General features: G+C 39.7%; 1 protein-coding gene and 1 non-coding gene across 2 annotated transcripts; both read right to left on the bottom strand.

Annotated features, from left to right (window-relative positions):
* Positions 1-98: 98 nt before the first annotated feature.
* Positions 99-15,366, bottom strand: LOC118384512 (sorting nexin-8-like). The gene is made up of 14 exons (XM_035771112.2): positions 15,348-15,366; positions 14,784-14,850; positions 10,952-11,079; positions 10,099-10,228; positions 7,205-7,395; positions 6,561-6,681; positions 4,603-4,739; positions 4,391-4,471; positions 4,134-4,294; positions 3,782-3,911; positions 3,619-3,687; positions 3,116-3,265; positions 2,445-2,594; positions 99-2,240 (listed from the first exon to the last, which is right to left on the bottom strand). Exons 2-14 carry the CDS (start codon positions 14,803-14,805, stop codon positions 2,151-2,153), a joined length of 1,560 nt encoding a protein of 519 aa, XP_035627005.2. The 5' UTR covers positions 14,806-14,850; positions 15,348-15,366; the 3' UTR covers positions 99-2,150.
* On the bottom strand, positions 3,409-3,483 carry trnaa-ugc (transfer RNA alanine (anticodon UGC)). The gene has a single exon. It is a non-coding gene; the product is annotated as a tRNA-Ala (tRNA).
* Positions 15,367-15,401: the final 35 nt, after the last annotated feature.

Below are 15,401 nucleotides of genomic sequence, written 5' to 3'. Positions count from 1 at the left end.
ATTTGAATCAGGTACTATAGCGACGCCTCTTGCACTGAGATGCAGTGCCTTAGACCGCTGCACCACTCGGGAGCCAAATAATAATAATGAGACGGGTGGGTATCTGATACTTTTTATTTAAGTGAGATTCAACATAACTACAATAGTTAATGGTCCTGTATCCACATCCTTCACCTAGTTCCAATGTTCTTTCTCAAAGATCAGATAAAGCATTTGTTCCTCTTATTATTTAAGACTTCCCAAAAAACAAGGTTATGACAATATCTTATGTTGACACAATAATAAGAACTTGTGAGGAACCAATTAACAGTTCCACAGAGGACAAAAAAGAATGCATTGAATAACAAAACGTATTGCCCCAGAGCTCTTTAATATAACTCGGTTCTAATTGGGAGACAACATTTTGTTACACAGCCTCATTCATGTACTTTAATTACATGTAAAAACACATGCAATTTGCACATCCTGCAAGAGGGTGAATGTTGCAAGAACAGGTTACGTAAAACCTTCAAAATTGTGAGTGGAAAACTGAATTCTTCATCAGATCAAATAATGAAACTTTACCAACATAATCTTATGCTTTAGACATGGAATCAATGTATACTGTTGAATAAGAGGACAAATCATTGGGTATATTATTGAAAAAGATCAATCAGAATATTACATACACAGAAAAATATTAAATATAGTTTTCTTCAAATCTACATTAACACTGAACCACCATTGCAGCTCAATTCAAACTGAAACATTGCAAACATATCAGAAGCATTAACACAGAGCACATTTCATTTCTACCTGAAATAAAATATTACAGGATAATTACTTCATAATTGCACTAATGACTGTGTGGCATTGTAGCATGTTTCTTTGGTATGTTCACCATTGGTCAGGTGGAGTGTTATATCAGCCATAAATCATAAATGATTTACATTTGATTTGAACATTTGAACTTCCTCTTGATAGCTTGCTCGGCTCTTGCGTAGAAACTGAAGTAGCTTTTCACAGTACTGCAACTAAGATTCGATTGAAGCTAGGAATCTGAAGTCCTTTGCATGAATATCAACACAACAAGCTAGCAAGCCCAGTTGCACAAGTGTGGTCGGTAGGATGATTAATACTTATGTTGTACTTCCCAACAAATCATTGAATAGCATGCTGCTACTACATTTACTTTAATATATATTGGTTTGCCTGTCTTTATCAGAAATGAGGCGTTGCCCTGATTAGAATCTTTCTAAACATTTACGCTAGTCATTTTAAACACAAAAGGTTATATTGCCACCACCTGGCTGCGGCAAGGAAACCTATCGTCTCTGTGTGGCAACATCTTCAATCAGCTTAATTAGTGGATTCTTACATTCTTAAATTTGTCTGCCTGCAATAAGACACTACATTATACCTCAACATAGGCGAATGATCCTCCAAGAAGTGTAGGTAAGAAGTCCCTCATGTGGTAAAGGCAGTGAGCTACAAAATAACACAGAAAGGTCCAGCTTTTCAACAAAATGTTCCCTGTATATCAATTATGAAATCAATATTTTCCTCTCCTCATACAGCAAGGCAGCAGTACACATTCTTCAAAGCACTCTTCCACTTCCCAATGAGCTCCTTTGACTGATCAACCTCTGACATCCCTAGTGAGGATGCACGTACAGCATAATATATCTCGAGGTGCAGACCACATCCATTCATTGAAATCAGTGATATAGTGGTAAAAAAAAGTGGGTAAACTGATGGTCCTTCTATAGCTCAGTTGGTAGAGCATGGCGCTTGTAACGCCAGGGTAGTGGGTTCGATCCCCGGGACCACCCATACGTAGAATGTATGCACACATGACTGTAAGTCGCTTTGGATAAAAGCGTCTGCTAAATGGCATATATTATTATTATTATAGCTGGGTAGCAGAGAAAAAAGTAATGCTCCCTAAACTTCAATGCATTTTTCAGCAAAAGATGGATAAACTGTCCCACAGAAAAATGTGAGTAAACTACATTTACTCACCACTGATTGATACTTAAGGCACAGTTTGTAGTGTCTTTCAAGGTTTTATGAAAACAGTTCACCATCAGTCCCTTCTGAGACTTTGACTGTCTCTTGGCTTGCAAAGCAGCATATTCATCGCTTGTTGAGAGAGAAGGGGACATGGGTGTCTACTTGGGTGTAAGAGGAGGGGATTGCATTTCATCGACACCGAAGAGACACCCAAGCTTCTGCTGGAGATCATTCCACACTGCACCCATCTAGTTATCGAACAAACAAAGTAGTCTGTTACAGTGAAAGCATCCTCTGACCAAAATTCCAAGACGATCATCTTATAATTGTGTATCTATTAAAGATTAGAATCAACACACACACACAGCAACATATGAACTGTGTGCTCCACTACTTCAACTCAATCCTTAGAAATCCATGCCCGACACAGTATATTTCCAGGCGAGTCTCACCTCTTGGTGACCTTGGACCTGTGAGTTGACGAAGGCTCCCAGGATGTGAGAGGTGATGGGCAGGTATGTGAAGATGAGCTGAGTCTCCTGGTGAAGGCAGAACAGGGAAAAGTAGTTCCGCAGTTCCATGGTCTGAATGGCATTCTCCTGCTGTTGGGGGAGGATACAAACCATTACTTCACAAACCACAACCATATGATGGTTATCAAGAGGAACAGCCTCATTGATCATAAGACCATGCTGTCACGGCCTTGTCTGTAGAAGTCAGTGTTGAAAGACATGACATATGAGATCCATTCTAAAGGCTGAAATTCCCAAATGTCAAATGCAATATCGTCCTAAAATGGTTTAGTATGAGAAATGTGGTAGGATATACAAGGACATCAATCCTTATACCAGGGTATCAATCAACTCCCCAATGATGGCATATAGGAAAATGCTGTTCCCTCCTCTCCTTCCTCTCAATGTCAGAGAGGACAGTCTCTCCGAAGGAGGGAGTGTGGGTTGGCCTGTGATGTCAGGATAATGAAGATTAAATCATGTCAACAGTGTTGATTTGACATGTGACAACCCTGAGTAAACGAGGAAGGAAGAGCGTTTTCAAGCACACCGAATGAGTGAGTGAGAGAGTGAGAAATAGAGAAGGAGGTAGAATGAATGAGAAAGAGAACCTGCACAATGCGAGACTCCAGTTGCTCCACTGACACCTGCTCTTTGGGCTGCACTGTGGCACTCATCATCTGCCTCTTCATCATACCGTACTTCTGCAGCGCTCTCTGGTGCTCGTGCAATACTCCCTTCTCATGCCGCTCACACAGATCCTATGGGATACAACAACACACACACACTGGGTAAGAAATGACTAAATAACTACCCTACTTTTTGTTTTTACATTATAGTAATTTAACAGACACTCTTGTCCAGCGCGGCTTACAGTAAGTAGTGAGTACATACTTTTTCGTACTGGTCCCCCGTGGGAATCGAACCCACGACCCTGGCGTTGCAAGCACCATGCTCTACCAACTGAGCCACATGGGTCAAAGATGTATTGCTAACACTCTAAATTAAGTTGCTGTTAAACCTGTGTGGTACATTTGTAATAATACTGCTAACATTGCATTAACATGATACATAGTTCTTCAGGAACTGCAGTTTTTACATTTCTCAAACTCACTCTGTATGATTGCAGCAAATCCAAGAATAGATTCAGCTTTTCCACAACATCGTCCTCTTCTCTCCTCCCCTTAAGATATCAATGAATTAATTGTTTTGCACGCAGGTAGTTTGGCAATAGCACTGTAGAACAGGTGGTACGTATACAGTGAGTTGGATTGTACCTGCTGAGCACCTTTGTCGGCTAGCAGAGCAAACTCCACGGAAAGGCCTTTCAGAGACTGACGGAGAATGCCCCAGGTGCTTTGGGATGAGGCCAGAGAGGGAATGGGTGAACCATCGGAGCCCAGTGTACTGCAACAGAAAGCATAACTAGAGAAGCTGGACCAGTACGGTGTCTTGGCTGACAAAAACGATTTGAAGTGAAACCCGGAAAAGGAATAGTAAAACAAATCCTTTACAATTGCCAACATTTTCTTCCCCAAAACTGTTGTATGGGTGGGGTAGCTAGCATAATACATTTCCTTGGGCCAAAACACTTGCGTAGAGAGGGCCGATAAATGCTGAGTTCTGTACCTGAGCTCCCTTCCAAACATTAGCAAATCAGTGGCGTTTTCCTTGGAGCGCTCTGCCATCTTTTCTGCCCGGTCCCGCAGCTTGTGAAAGCTGTTGTGGATATTCCTGATCAGTTCTCTGCTTGATGAAAACTGGGCCTGGATATCAGCTGGGAGATAATCCTACAGCACAGATGTACCAAGACTCACACTACTGCGTCTCAGTAGGATATCAAATAGTCATTTGATGCACTATTTCATAATAGAAACCATACAAACCTTTGCCAGAGTCGCCATTGTATTAGTCATGAATTCATCTCCCATTTTCTTGCAAGAATCACGCATTTTCACTTGAACATCCTGAGAGTAAGAGAGAGAGAGTAAAGTTGTGTGAGCAGTACGGTCATTATCCATGGCAAGCCCAATGTGAACTTGGCATAGACAACTAGCAGAGATGAACCAAGGTGGTCTTTTCAGTAGCAGAGACGTACCGAGCCGTTGAAGGTGAGAAAGGTCTTGACCAGTTCGTCCTCAGAGAAGAAGGGGTGTCGTGCCACTAGGTTGATGAACCGGCCCAGAGCACGCCGCCTTCCCTCTATAAAGTCCCTCTCAGACATGGAGGTCAGGACTGTAGACAGACAGAGGTCAGTTAAAGAGCCAGCATATTCAGTTGTTCTGCTTCCGTAAAACAGAAGATATCATACCGTTTTATGTAATACAGTCAGGGTTGGCTCTTGAAGTAACTAATCAACCTGGATTAGTTTTTAAAAAGTATAATCGGATTACTTGCATTCTTAAAAACAGCTAATTGCTTGACGGGATTACTTCATCTATCTATTGATTTGATTTGATATACTTCATCTTGATAAAACTTTGTCATCATTGCTGTCATTTAGCGTACCATCAGCACTTCTCACATGCTCTCAGAGATTCTATTATTCTGCTGATCGCCCATCAAGGGTGGATGGCTTCTTATGTGGTTGAATGAATTGGTAAGGCTTCCAAAACATTTACACCTGGCTCACTGGTCAATAATATATGCCATTTAGCTGACGCTTTTATCCAAAGCGACTTACAGTCATGTGTGCATACATTCTACGTATGGGTGGTCCCGGGAATCGAACCCACTACCCTGGCGTTACAAGCGCCATGCTCTACCAACTGAGCCACAGAAGGCAGAAGAAAATCATCTGGACGACAGAGTTCCTGCTTGCTGCTTTGAAGCAGTGCAGTTTCAAACTCTCTTTCCTTTATGAAATGCTTTCTGATTGCACAATATTTCAAAATGTAGGCCTAATCATGGGAAAAACACTATTGAATGCCACCAATGTTGATACTGTTTACAAGAAAAAGGGTCTAAGCTTTCTGATCTGAATTGTATTTAATATTCAACAAAGGGCACTCACGTCGGGCATTCAAGGTGGGTTTATAGGCATATAGATTAAATGTACTGTTAGATATACATTTCACGGCTACCTATCAATAATATGCTATATTTTGAGTTAGTGATCTAGCTAACCACTTCCTCAGCTGGTGAATTAGTCCCAAATAAACTAGCCTCAAAATGTAAATTAGTGCCCAAAAAGATGTAGACAAATGAATATCTATTGAACAATTTTTTAAAAACAATTCTGTAACCCTATTTTCATAGTAAAATAATAACAATTGCCTCGTTGCCAAACCCCAAATCCTTGACAATCACCCGTTTAGGTTGCAAATCAAAATAGCTGGAATCATGCAGTTGTACTTGAACATGATGTTAGAATAAACCGTGTATTTATTGAATCATACCGTGTTAGTAGTCTAGTACACCTCTGAATAAAAAATGCTGAATTGCTTTATAAGACGATAAAGCTACCATTGTTTTCTATTACGTGACCCCACAGCAATTGTGGTGCAACCAAATCATGGGCTGGTGCCAAGAAGTGAAAATGTCAGTATGGAGCCCTGTGACTATGCTCTTACACGTAGAATATAACATGAATTATAGGATCTTTAAGCTATGCTCTCACCCCATTTGGAAATAATCATGTTACTAAATTAAAGAATACTACATTAAATCAACAGTTTTAAGCTTTTGCAAATATGTCTGGATGCTAGAAGTGAAAGTAATGCAAAAGTAATCAAAAATGTAATTGGATTAGGTTACTTATTTGGAGTAATTAAAATGATTATTTATCATGTAACTGTAATCAGTAACGGATTACATTTTTCAAGTTATCCGCCCAACCCTGCATAAAGTAATAACAATGGTATCTAATAATGGTAATATGAAGACAGAGTTCATGTCTGCTGTGGGAACACAGGTGAAGTTGGATTAATAGAATTGGAGTTTCTTTGGAGCAGCAGGACCCCCAGCTCTGATGCAGAGTGGAACACTATTATTTACAGATCAAAGCCTCACTCTCCTCCTAATAATCAAACGTTCTGACTGACATCCTCCATATACCTCCTTTCAGCATTCTCTTAGGCGGCAGTGCAGGCACCATTCTGTAGGCAAACCTCTGCAGCAAGAGCTCGTGGAAGACATCGAAATCAGTGTACCGCCGGTAAACAGAGATCTTAAAATGCTGAAAAAGTTCAAACAAATATTATCTGTGAATAACAGAGATGTGCAAAATAACATAATGCTTTGGGTTGTGAATTCAACAAATATATTGACAATGGATGGGTTTGTCATGGGTTGGCTTTAGTTCATACTGTTTGGGAATGCTCACTGCACAGAAACCACGCCAGCTCTGTTCAGCTTCGGCAGTGTAAACGATGCAATGTACTATATGTATACATTCATTCTTAGATGGACCCTTACCAACAAGCATTAAAGCCCCTCGTTTCACCAAGCCAACAATGCAGAAATAATTGAGGAGCCAGGAACATAGCCAGAGGAGGGAGTTACAGGCTTTTTGGAGTTATGCTCAAAATTCCTATACAAAAATATGTTGCTTGTAATGCACAAATGTGACCTATTTGAAGTAACAAGGTAAATACATGGTAAAGTATGTGCTTGACCTTTTCTATCAATAACTTCCTTGACTGTTCTTCTAACAAAGGCCATTTATGTTACTCTCATATGTAATTAAATGCAGCCTTCACCTGGCTGGTGATCTGGTACTCCACGTGTTTGAGGAACAGACCCTTCTTTTCAGGAATGAGCTCCACCTGGACTGTCTCCCTGGCAAGCAGCTTGCCCAGGGTCTGGGACACCGTGAGGGGGCTCTCCTGAGTTGGCTGCATCCTCAGAGTCTGGAGGTCCTTGAACTCACCAAGTTGGGGCTTAGGGAACTCTGTCAAATCAAACACGTGTAACCAATGCTCTCATCTACTCATTTCTCTAGAAGGCAATCAGCACATCTATGCTCACAGACAAAGTGTACACATCCAGCTCTATTGAACTAATAGACATCATTTATGATTTCCTGTAGTGCAGGTTTGAATATAAAAAAATGTTCCTACACACATCCATGTTGTGTGGGAAAAGCAAGCATGTTCCAGAGTACATTTGACATTTCACCTTAGTTGCCCTCTGATCCCTCAGACACTTGAAATCTCCCACTCACATTTTTTTGGCTACTTTTATTTAATCAAGGGAGACCAATTGAGAACAGTGTCTCATTTGCAATGGTGCCTGAGGACACACTTGCGTGAACTCATTTACCAACAGAGTTTTAAACTGCCCTATCGGCACCAGAGAATCCAGGTGGAAATTGTTTGTAAGGTATTCCAGAACTGTGGTGCGTTAAAACTAAAAGGCGAATTTACCAAACTTTATGGAGACAACCGGGACCTCAAGAGTTAAGAAAACCTCGGAACGGGATCGGTATCTCATATTGAAATATTTCTACAGGGAAGTGAGGTATGTTGGAATCTTGTGGAGCAGAGCTTTGTAAACAAAGAGTAATAAAGTCATCTACAGGATTTTCATGAGGTCCAGCCAACCTTCTGATACATGATGCAGTGATGAGTATTAAATCTGTCAGTGAAGCGCGCTACGGTATATAGCATCCAAAGGTTTAAGAGTAGTGGCTTGCTGCAGTCTGGTAATAGTATTTGCCCCCTTTCAGATTTTCTCAATTTGTGGCATATTTTTGATACTGAATGTTATCAGATCTTCAACCAAAACCAAATATTAGATAAAGGGAACTTGAGTTTACAAATAACAAAAAAAGTTATACTTATTTTATTAATTTAATTCACACAATTATGCAACACCCAATTCCCCTGCGTGAAAAAATGAATTGCCCCTTACACTCAATAACTAGTTGTGCCACCTTCAGCTGCAATGACTGCAACCAAATACTTCCTGTTGTTGTTGATCAGTATCTCACATCGCCTGAGGCAGAAAAGCACCCCCAAACCACCACCACCATGCTTAACCGTTGTCATGAGGTTTTTACTGTGGAATGCAGTGTTTGGTTTTCGACAGCATATGTTATCCAAGTTTGCCAAAAAGCCCCCGGAGACACCTGGATAATCATCAAGACTCTTGGAAGAATGTTCTATGATTGATTCAAAAGTGTAACTTTTTGGACAACATGCCTGTGTATGGATGCTTTGCTACCTCAGGACCTGTACGACATCCCTTAATAGAAGGAACCATGAATTCTGCTCTGTATCAGATTATTCTACAGGAGAATGTTAGGCCATCCGTCTGCATGCTGAAGCTGAAGCACAGCTGGGTAATGCATCAAGACTTGAAAACCCACAAATGTTGCTGAGTTACAACAGTTCTTCATGAAAGAGTGGTCCAAAATTCCTCCACAGTGACGTGAGACTGATAAACAACTACACTAAGTGTTTGGTTGGAGTCATTGCAGTTAAAAGGTGGCACAACCAGTTATTGAGTGTAAGGGGGGCAGCTACTTTTTCACACAGGGGCATTGGGTGTGGTATAACTTTATTTATGAAATAAATGTAATAAGTATGTCATTGTTGTGTTATTTGTTCACTCAGGTTCCCTTTATCTAATATTAGGATTTGGTTGAAGATCTGATAACATTCAGTATCAAAAATATGCAAAAGTAAAGAAAATTAGGGGTAAAAATACTTTTTCACGGCACTATATATACACATAGTAAAGAGCACAGGTCCCAATACCAACGCCTACGGTACACCTTTCGTAATATTGAGGAAACTAGACTTGACACCATTAGAAAGCACACGACTCTCCCTAAACTCAAATGTCTCTTAAGTCTTTCAAACAATTATGATGGTGTGATTCATGTGATCCTGAATGTAACCCTCCTTGACATTCCACAGAGATATGAGCAGAGTTAATAGTCCTCCTACAATAACCAAGAAACCAACTCTACCATAGCTCAGCAGAGAAAACGTGACATCAATTTCACAGAAAGCGGTCAGCTGCCATATTGGCAGCACTTGAAATAACACAGAGGGCCCTAAATAATCATATGAGCTTTGGAACAGAGCTCTAACTCAGCGCTGTGTTCGGAGTAATGGCTACCTCTGAAAAACAAAAGACGACGACTCCTCTCCAACTTAAGTACTGTAACACTCAAAAACCTAGCCGCAGAATACAATCAAGAAATACAGGTGTACTTAAGAGAGAGGGAAGAGTTCTTCCTGTAACTTTCATTATGATTTTCACAGAGCTGTTCCAGAGGAATAAAACATGTCAGGGAAAGGTATTTTACAGAGAAATGGGAAGGGAGCTGGTGTATTCCCGGACGCAATGCCCAGAGGTTAGAGGAAACCGGCCAACAAATACAACACACTATGATAAAACTAGGACCAGCTTTTAAGCACAGCACACTTGCTTCTTTTGTGTGCAAAGTCAATGTGTACTTTAGCTTGTCACATGCATATTCAACTTCACACAATAAATATATAGTGAACTGAACTTTCTCACACAAGCTGTTCATAGGGGTCACAAAGGTTTTTGACCTTAGATACTAAACAGCCAAGCTACTCATTAAGCTACACATTTACTGCTATGTCCTCCCTTGAAAACAACTAGTTAAAAGGCTTACCTTGTATGCAGTTCTCTAAGAGTTTCGGGCTTGGTTGCTTTCCTTGCTGAGCAAGCGCGATCAACGCCAGTGCTTTATACAGGGATAACTTGCTTAAGAATCCATCAGTGTAGTCAACATGCTCAGCAATCTGAAAAAGACAAGGACATTACAGGACTCTCTTAACAGGTCATTGCTCGATCCAAGGTATAAATTCAGCAGTGGTTGACGAGAAAATGCAGAACACACTTTAGTAATGATATAATACAGTAAGAAACATCCAACTGAACCACGTGGTCTCAGCTGAAATACATCAATGAAGCGTTTCCATGGCTAACGTGTAACACGTTGTATTTTTCATGTCCCATGTGCTCTTGAATAACACAACTTTTAAATGCCATCCCCTCAAATACCATCACTTTTCAGTAAGCTTTACTGAAGCAAATACCACTAATTAAATGGCAGCAAGGAGATAGTTAGCAGAAACCGCCCTTTCTAATAACTGGTGTTGGAACTAGTATTGTAATTACCCCCTTAGTACCTAGTGGTAAAACAAATACAGGCTTGAGAGGCTTTGAATAGAGTTGAATGGTTTGTATCAAAGAGCGTTAGATGTTTTTCAAGAATTTTCTGTTTTGTGTCTACTTCCTATTCTGCAGAATGTCTTGTTCACTTTTCTTGGAGTTCCAAGAAGGGAAGAGGACAGAAAACCCATAGGTCTAATACATAACAAACCAGCCTGTGCTTCTGTTTCATAACAACAAAAACTTGAGCCTAAAAAAACCCCCCACAAACAGCCAGAACTCCCTTTCCACATTTGGCGGCCATTTTGAATCATAGATGTGACAACAAGTAAAGAAAACGTTGTGTTCACCTGGCCCTGCACAGCACTGGGGAGATCTGTTCTGCTGAGCAACCTCTGGAAGACCTCCACCTGCACTCGTTCCTCTATCTTACTCCGGATGGCCTCATACACCTCCCTGTAGTATGGCGGCACTGATCCTGACAGAGGAGGTGCACAAACCATTAGGCATGGATTTATGTGGATGAAGACATTCTTATTAATTGCATGACTTGTGGTTAAACATCATGGCAACATCGATTTCATTTAACCTACACAAAATCAACTGTATTGGTCGCGTACACATATTTTGCAAATGTTATCGCAGGTGCAACGAAATGCTTGTTTATAGCTCCAACAGTGCAGTAAAACCTAACAATAGAGAAACACACACACTCCAAAAGAAATATCAGAATGAGCAATGTCAGAGTCCGACTAATATATATATATATATATATATATACACATGAAGAACACCTGCTCTATCCATCACAGACTGACCAGGTGAATCCAGGTGACCAGGTGAATCCAGGTGACCAGGTGAATCCAGGTGAAAGCTATGATCCCTTTTTGATGTCACTTGTTAAATCCACTTCAAATCAGTGTGAAGGGGAGGAGACAGGTTAAAGAAGGAGTTTTAAGCCTTGAGACATGGATTGTGTATGTGTACCATTCAGAGGGTGAATGAGCAAGACAAACTATTTAAGTGCCTTTGAACAGGGTATGGTAGTAGGTGTCAGGCACACCAGTTTGTGTCAAGAACTGCAACGCTGCTGGGTTTTTCACGCTCAACAGTTTCCGTGTGTATCAAGAATGGTCCACCACCCAAAGGACATCCAGTCAACTTGACACAACTGTGGGACGCATTGGAGTCAACATGGGTCAGCATCAACATGGGCCAGAAGGTGTTCCTAATGTTTGGTATACTCAGTGTATATTTATATAATGGTGTGAAACTATGGACAGTATATGAATAGAGAAGGTGTGTACAGCAGTAGTTATATAAGATGAGCCTTGACTAGAATACAGTATATACATATGAAGTGGGTAAAACAGTATGTAAACATAATTAAAGTGGCAGTCTCTAAGGTGCAGGTAGGGCTGAATTCTGGGCTTATAAAATTATACCTAGGCTAAAAAATAAGCCTTCAACATAGGAGCCACTAATAATATAATTATTTTATCAAAATAGATTATTAACCTGCACTTTTGCAAAATCACTGATCTGGCTTTCAAATCAGTCTACGAAATGCAATTTTTGTTATAATTTTTACCAGAATCATGCACATCCACTAATAATGACCAACTTCTCGTAACGGGCATTATAGAAAAATAAAGGTGTAAAATGTAACTTTTTGGGCAAACCAGCATGTTCACATAGAAATGTGCGTTATAGATCTGTCATTCATGAAAAGCAAGTCTAAGAAGCGGTAGATCTATTTTATTTGCACTATTTCTATGCTTCCTGTACATTAGTTTCGTTTTTGCGTTTTTTTACTTTACGTTTTGTACATCAGCTTCAAACAGATGAAAATACAATCTTTTTCTTATGGAAAATATATTTCACAGTGGTTCGATGGTAAAATGATGCTCTCCACTATATTTGCTTGTTTTGTCACAAACTGAAATTAGGCAAACTACTCAAATTTTAGTAACCAGGAAATGGCTGAGTGATTTCTGCATAGTGCATCTTGAACACAGATCTCATAAACAATCTCAAGCACCAGCCCACCTGCTAGTGAGTCGCCAGATAATCTTTATATTTAAAGTCTTGCCAACTTGGATCTACAGTGCATTTTGTTGTGTTACAGCCTTAATTTAAAATGTATTAAATTGAGATGTTGTGTCACTGGTCCACACACACACAGTACCCCATAACGTCAAATTGTAATTTTGTTTTTAGAAATGTTTACTTGTTAAAAATGAAAAGCTGAAATGTCTTGAGTGAATAAGCATTCAACCCCTGTTAATGCAAACCTAAATAGGTTCAGGAGTAAAGATTTTCTAAACAAGTTACATAATAAGTTGCATGGATTTACTCTGTGTGCAATGATAGTGTTTAACATGAGTTTTGAATGACTACCTCATCTCTGTACCCCACACACTCTGTAAGGTCCCTCAGTCGAGCACTTAATTTCAAACACAGATTCCACCACAAAGACCAGGGAGGTTTCCCAATGTTTCTCAAAGAAGGGCACCTATTGGTAGATGGGTAAAAAAAGCAGACATTTAATATCCCTTTGAGCATGGTGAAGTTATTAAATACACTTTCGATGGTGTGTCAATACACCCAGTCACTACAAAGACACAGGTGTCCTTCCTAACTCAGTTGCCAGGGAGGAAGGAAACTGCTCAGGGATTTCACAATGAGGCCAATGGTGATTTTAAAACAGTTACAGAGTTTAATGTCTGTGATGGGACAAAACTGAGGATGGATCAACAACAATGTAGTTACTCGACAATACTAACCTAAATGAGAGTTAAAAGAAGGAAGCCTGTACTGACAAAAAATATTCAAAAACTTGCATCCTATTTACAATAAGGCACTAAAGTATAACTGAAAAGAATGTGGCAAAGAAACAAACTTTATGTCCTGAATGCAAAACAATGTCTAAGGCACCACTCCAGAATCTCCCATAGGTGTTCAATTGGGTTGAGATCTGGTGACTGAGACAACCATGGCATATGGTTTACATCATTTTCATGCCCATCAAACCATTCAGTGGCCAATCATGCTCTGTGGGATGGGTAGCCAAAGTAATGGCCTGCCCAGCATTTTTATACATGACCCTAAGCATGATAGGATGTTAATTGCTTAATTAACTCAGGAACCACCTGCTTTCAATATACTTTGTATCCCTCATTTCCATGATATGTAATTTTCATAAGGAAAAAAAATAACTATCGACAACTTTCCTATGGTAGTCTGGGTACCAACTAACTTTCCACTCCTGTCATTTGCCAAGAGGCTGGTAAAAATAATAAGAAGAAGCAAGACGGGAATCCTCTGCTCTCCCCACACCCAATGTTATGTTTACAATGACATATATTAAGTCAGAATACCTAATGTTAGAATGTTTCTAATTAAATGTATGAATTAAATTAATGTTTTTCTATTAGTCTAATTTGCATAAATATTGTGATCGGATGATAACTGTGAGGGTTATCGAATCAGGATCCAATTTTAATGATAGAATGTTCATATGAAGAGTGCCTAAAGTCTCTTAGGCAAATGACAGGGTAGTGGAATATAATAGCTAAATAAAAGACAACCAGGCTAGTCCTATGCTATGGAACGTTGAATACGTGAGTTGGACAGGTCATATAAATATAATCAAATAAAGAACATGACAATGAGCAGACCAATGCAACGGTACAGCAGCCTACCCTACTGTATAAAAAACGAGTTTCTGTCAAATCACCCTTAATTACACCTATATGTTCTTGTCTATTACTGTTCTGTACTGTTATGCATTTGTAAGTTTTACGTGGACCTCAGGAAGAGTAGTTGCTGCATGTGCAGTAGCTAATGGGGATCCTAATAAACTAACACCCTTGCTAAATTTGTAATCTAATGCTCAGATGAGTAGCCTGCATTTTACAATTCGCAGTAAACCTACTATATTACTGTTTATCTTAAATTGACAGGTTTTATAGTTACATCACGAATCGTAGGCTGCACTGTTTAGCTCTGAACACTTCACATCGCGTTCTCTTAGTCTGAATTCAATGAACAAACATAACGGCCCCCCGAAAAAAGAACATTATTTCGCCTGTCGCCACGTAGGACGTTTACAAAAAGTCGAAAACATATTCTTAAATCCAACATAAAGATGTGGAACATAACATGTATTTAGCAAATTACCTTCATTGAGCTCGCCTGCCATAATTCAGATTGTCATGTGAGCACGACAGCACCTCCATGTGATTTCCTAAAGAAAAAAACTCGAATAATTTCCGATTTCTTAAAGTTGTAGTGAACTTTGGACTTTTGCCAGATTTCAGACCTTATGCAGCAGTACTGTATATGTCCAAACATTATTGTATGCACTCGACAATATATGGATTACTGCAAACTGGATATTAGGAATCCAGAACATAGGAGCATAGGTGAACAAGAGTTATTGTACATGGGCCCTCCCCCACAAAGGCTTGAAACACCTCAAATATGCCTCTGCATTCCCATTCTCAGTCTAATCCGCAGTGGTGTAAAGTACTTAATAAGTAAAAATACTTTAGAGTACTACTTAAGTAGTTTTTGGGGATATATGTACTTTACTGTACTATTTATATTGTTGACTATTTTTACTTCACTACATTCCTAAAGAACATGTTGTACTTTTTACTCCATACATTTTCCCTGGCATCCAAAAGTACTAGTTACAATTTGAATGCTTAGCAGTACAGGAGAAAGGTCAAATTCAAATACTTATCAAGAGAAAGTCCCTGGTCATCCCTACTGCCTCTGATCTGGTGGACTCAC

Source organism: Oncorhynchus keta, chromosome 32, assembly GCF_023373465.1.
Source record: "Oncorhynchus keta strain PuntledgeMale-10-30-2019 chromosome 32, Oket_V2, whole genome shotgun sequence".
Taxonomy (NCBI): domain Eukaryota; kingdom Metazoa; phylum Chordata; class Actinopteri; order Salmoniformes; family Salmonidae; genus Oncorhynchus; species Oncorhynchus keta.
The sequence above is the reverse complement of the archived record's forward strand: the minus strand, read 5'-3'. Positions and strand labels throughout refer to the sequence as shown.

Coding starts and splice junctions, on each gene's coding strand:
- LOC118384512 (XM_035771112.2), bottom strand. CDS start 14,805: ATGGCAGGCGAGCTCAATGAAG. Junction 7,396..10,098: donor CTTAGAGAACTGCATACAAG/GTAAGCCTTTTA, acceptor TTGATTTGACAG/AGTTCCCTAAGCCCCAACTT. Junction 2,595..3,115: donor TGGAGTCTCGCATTGTGCAG/GTTCTCTTTCTC, acceptor CTCCCCCAACAG/CAGGAGAATGCCATTCAGAC.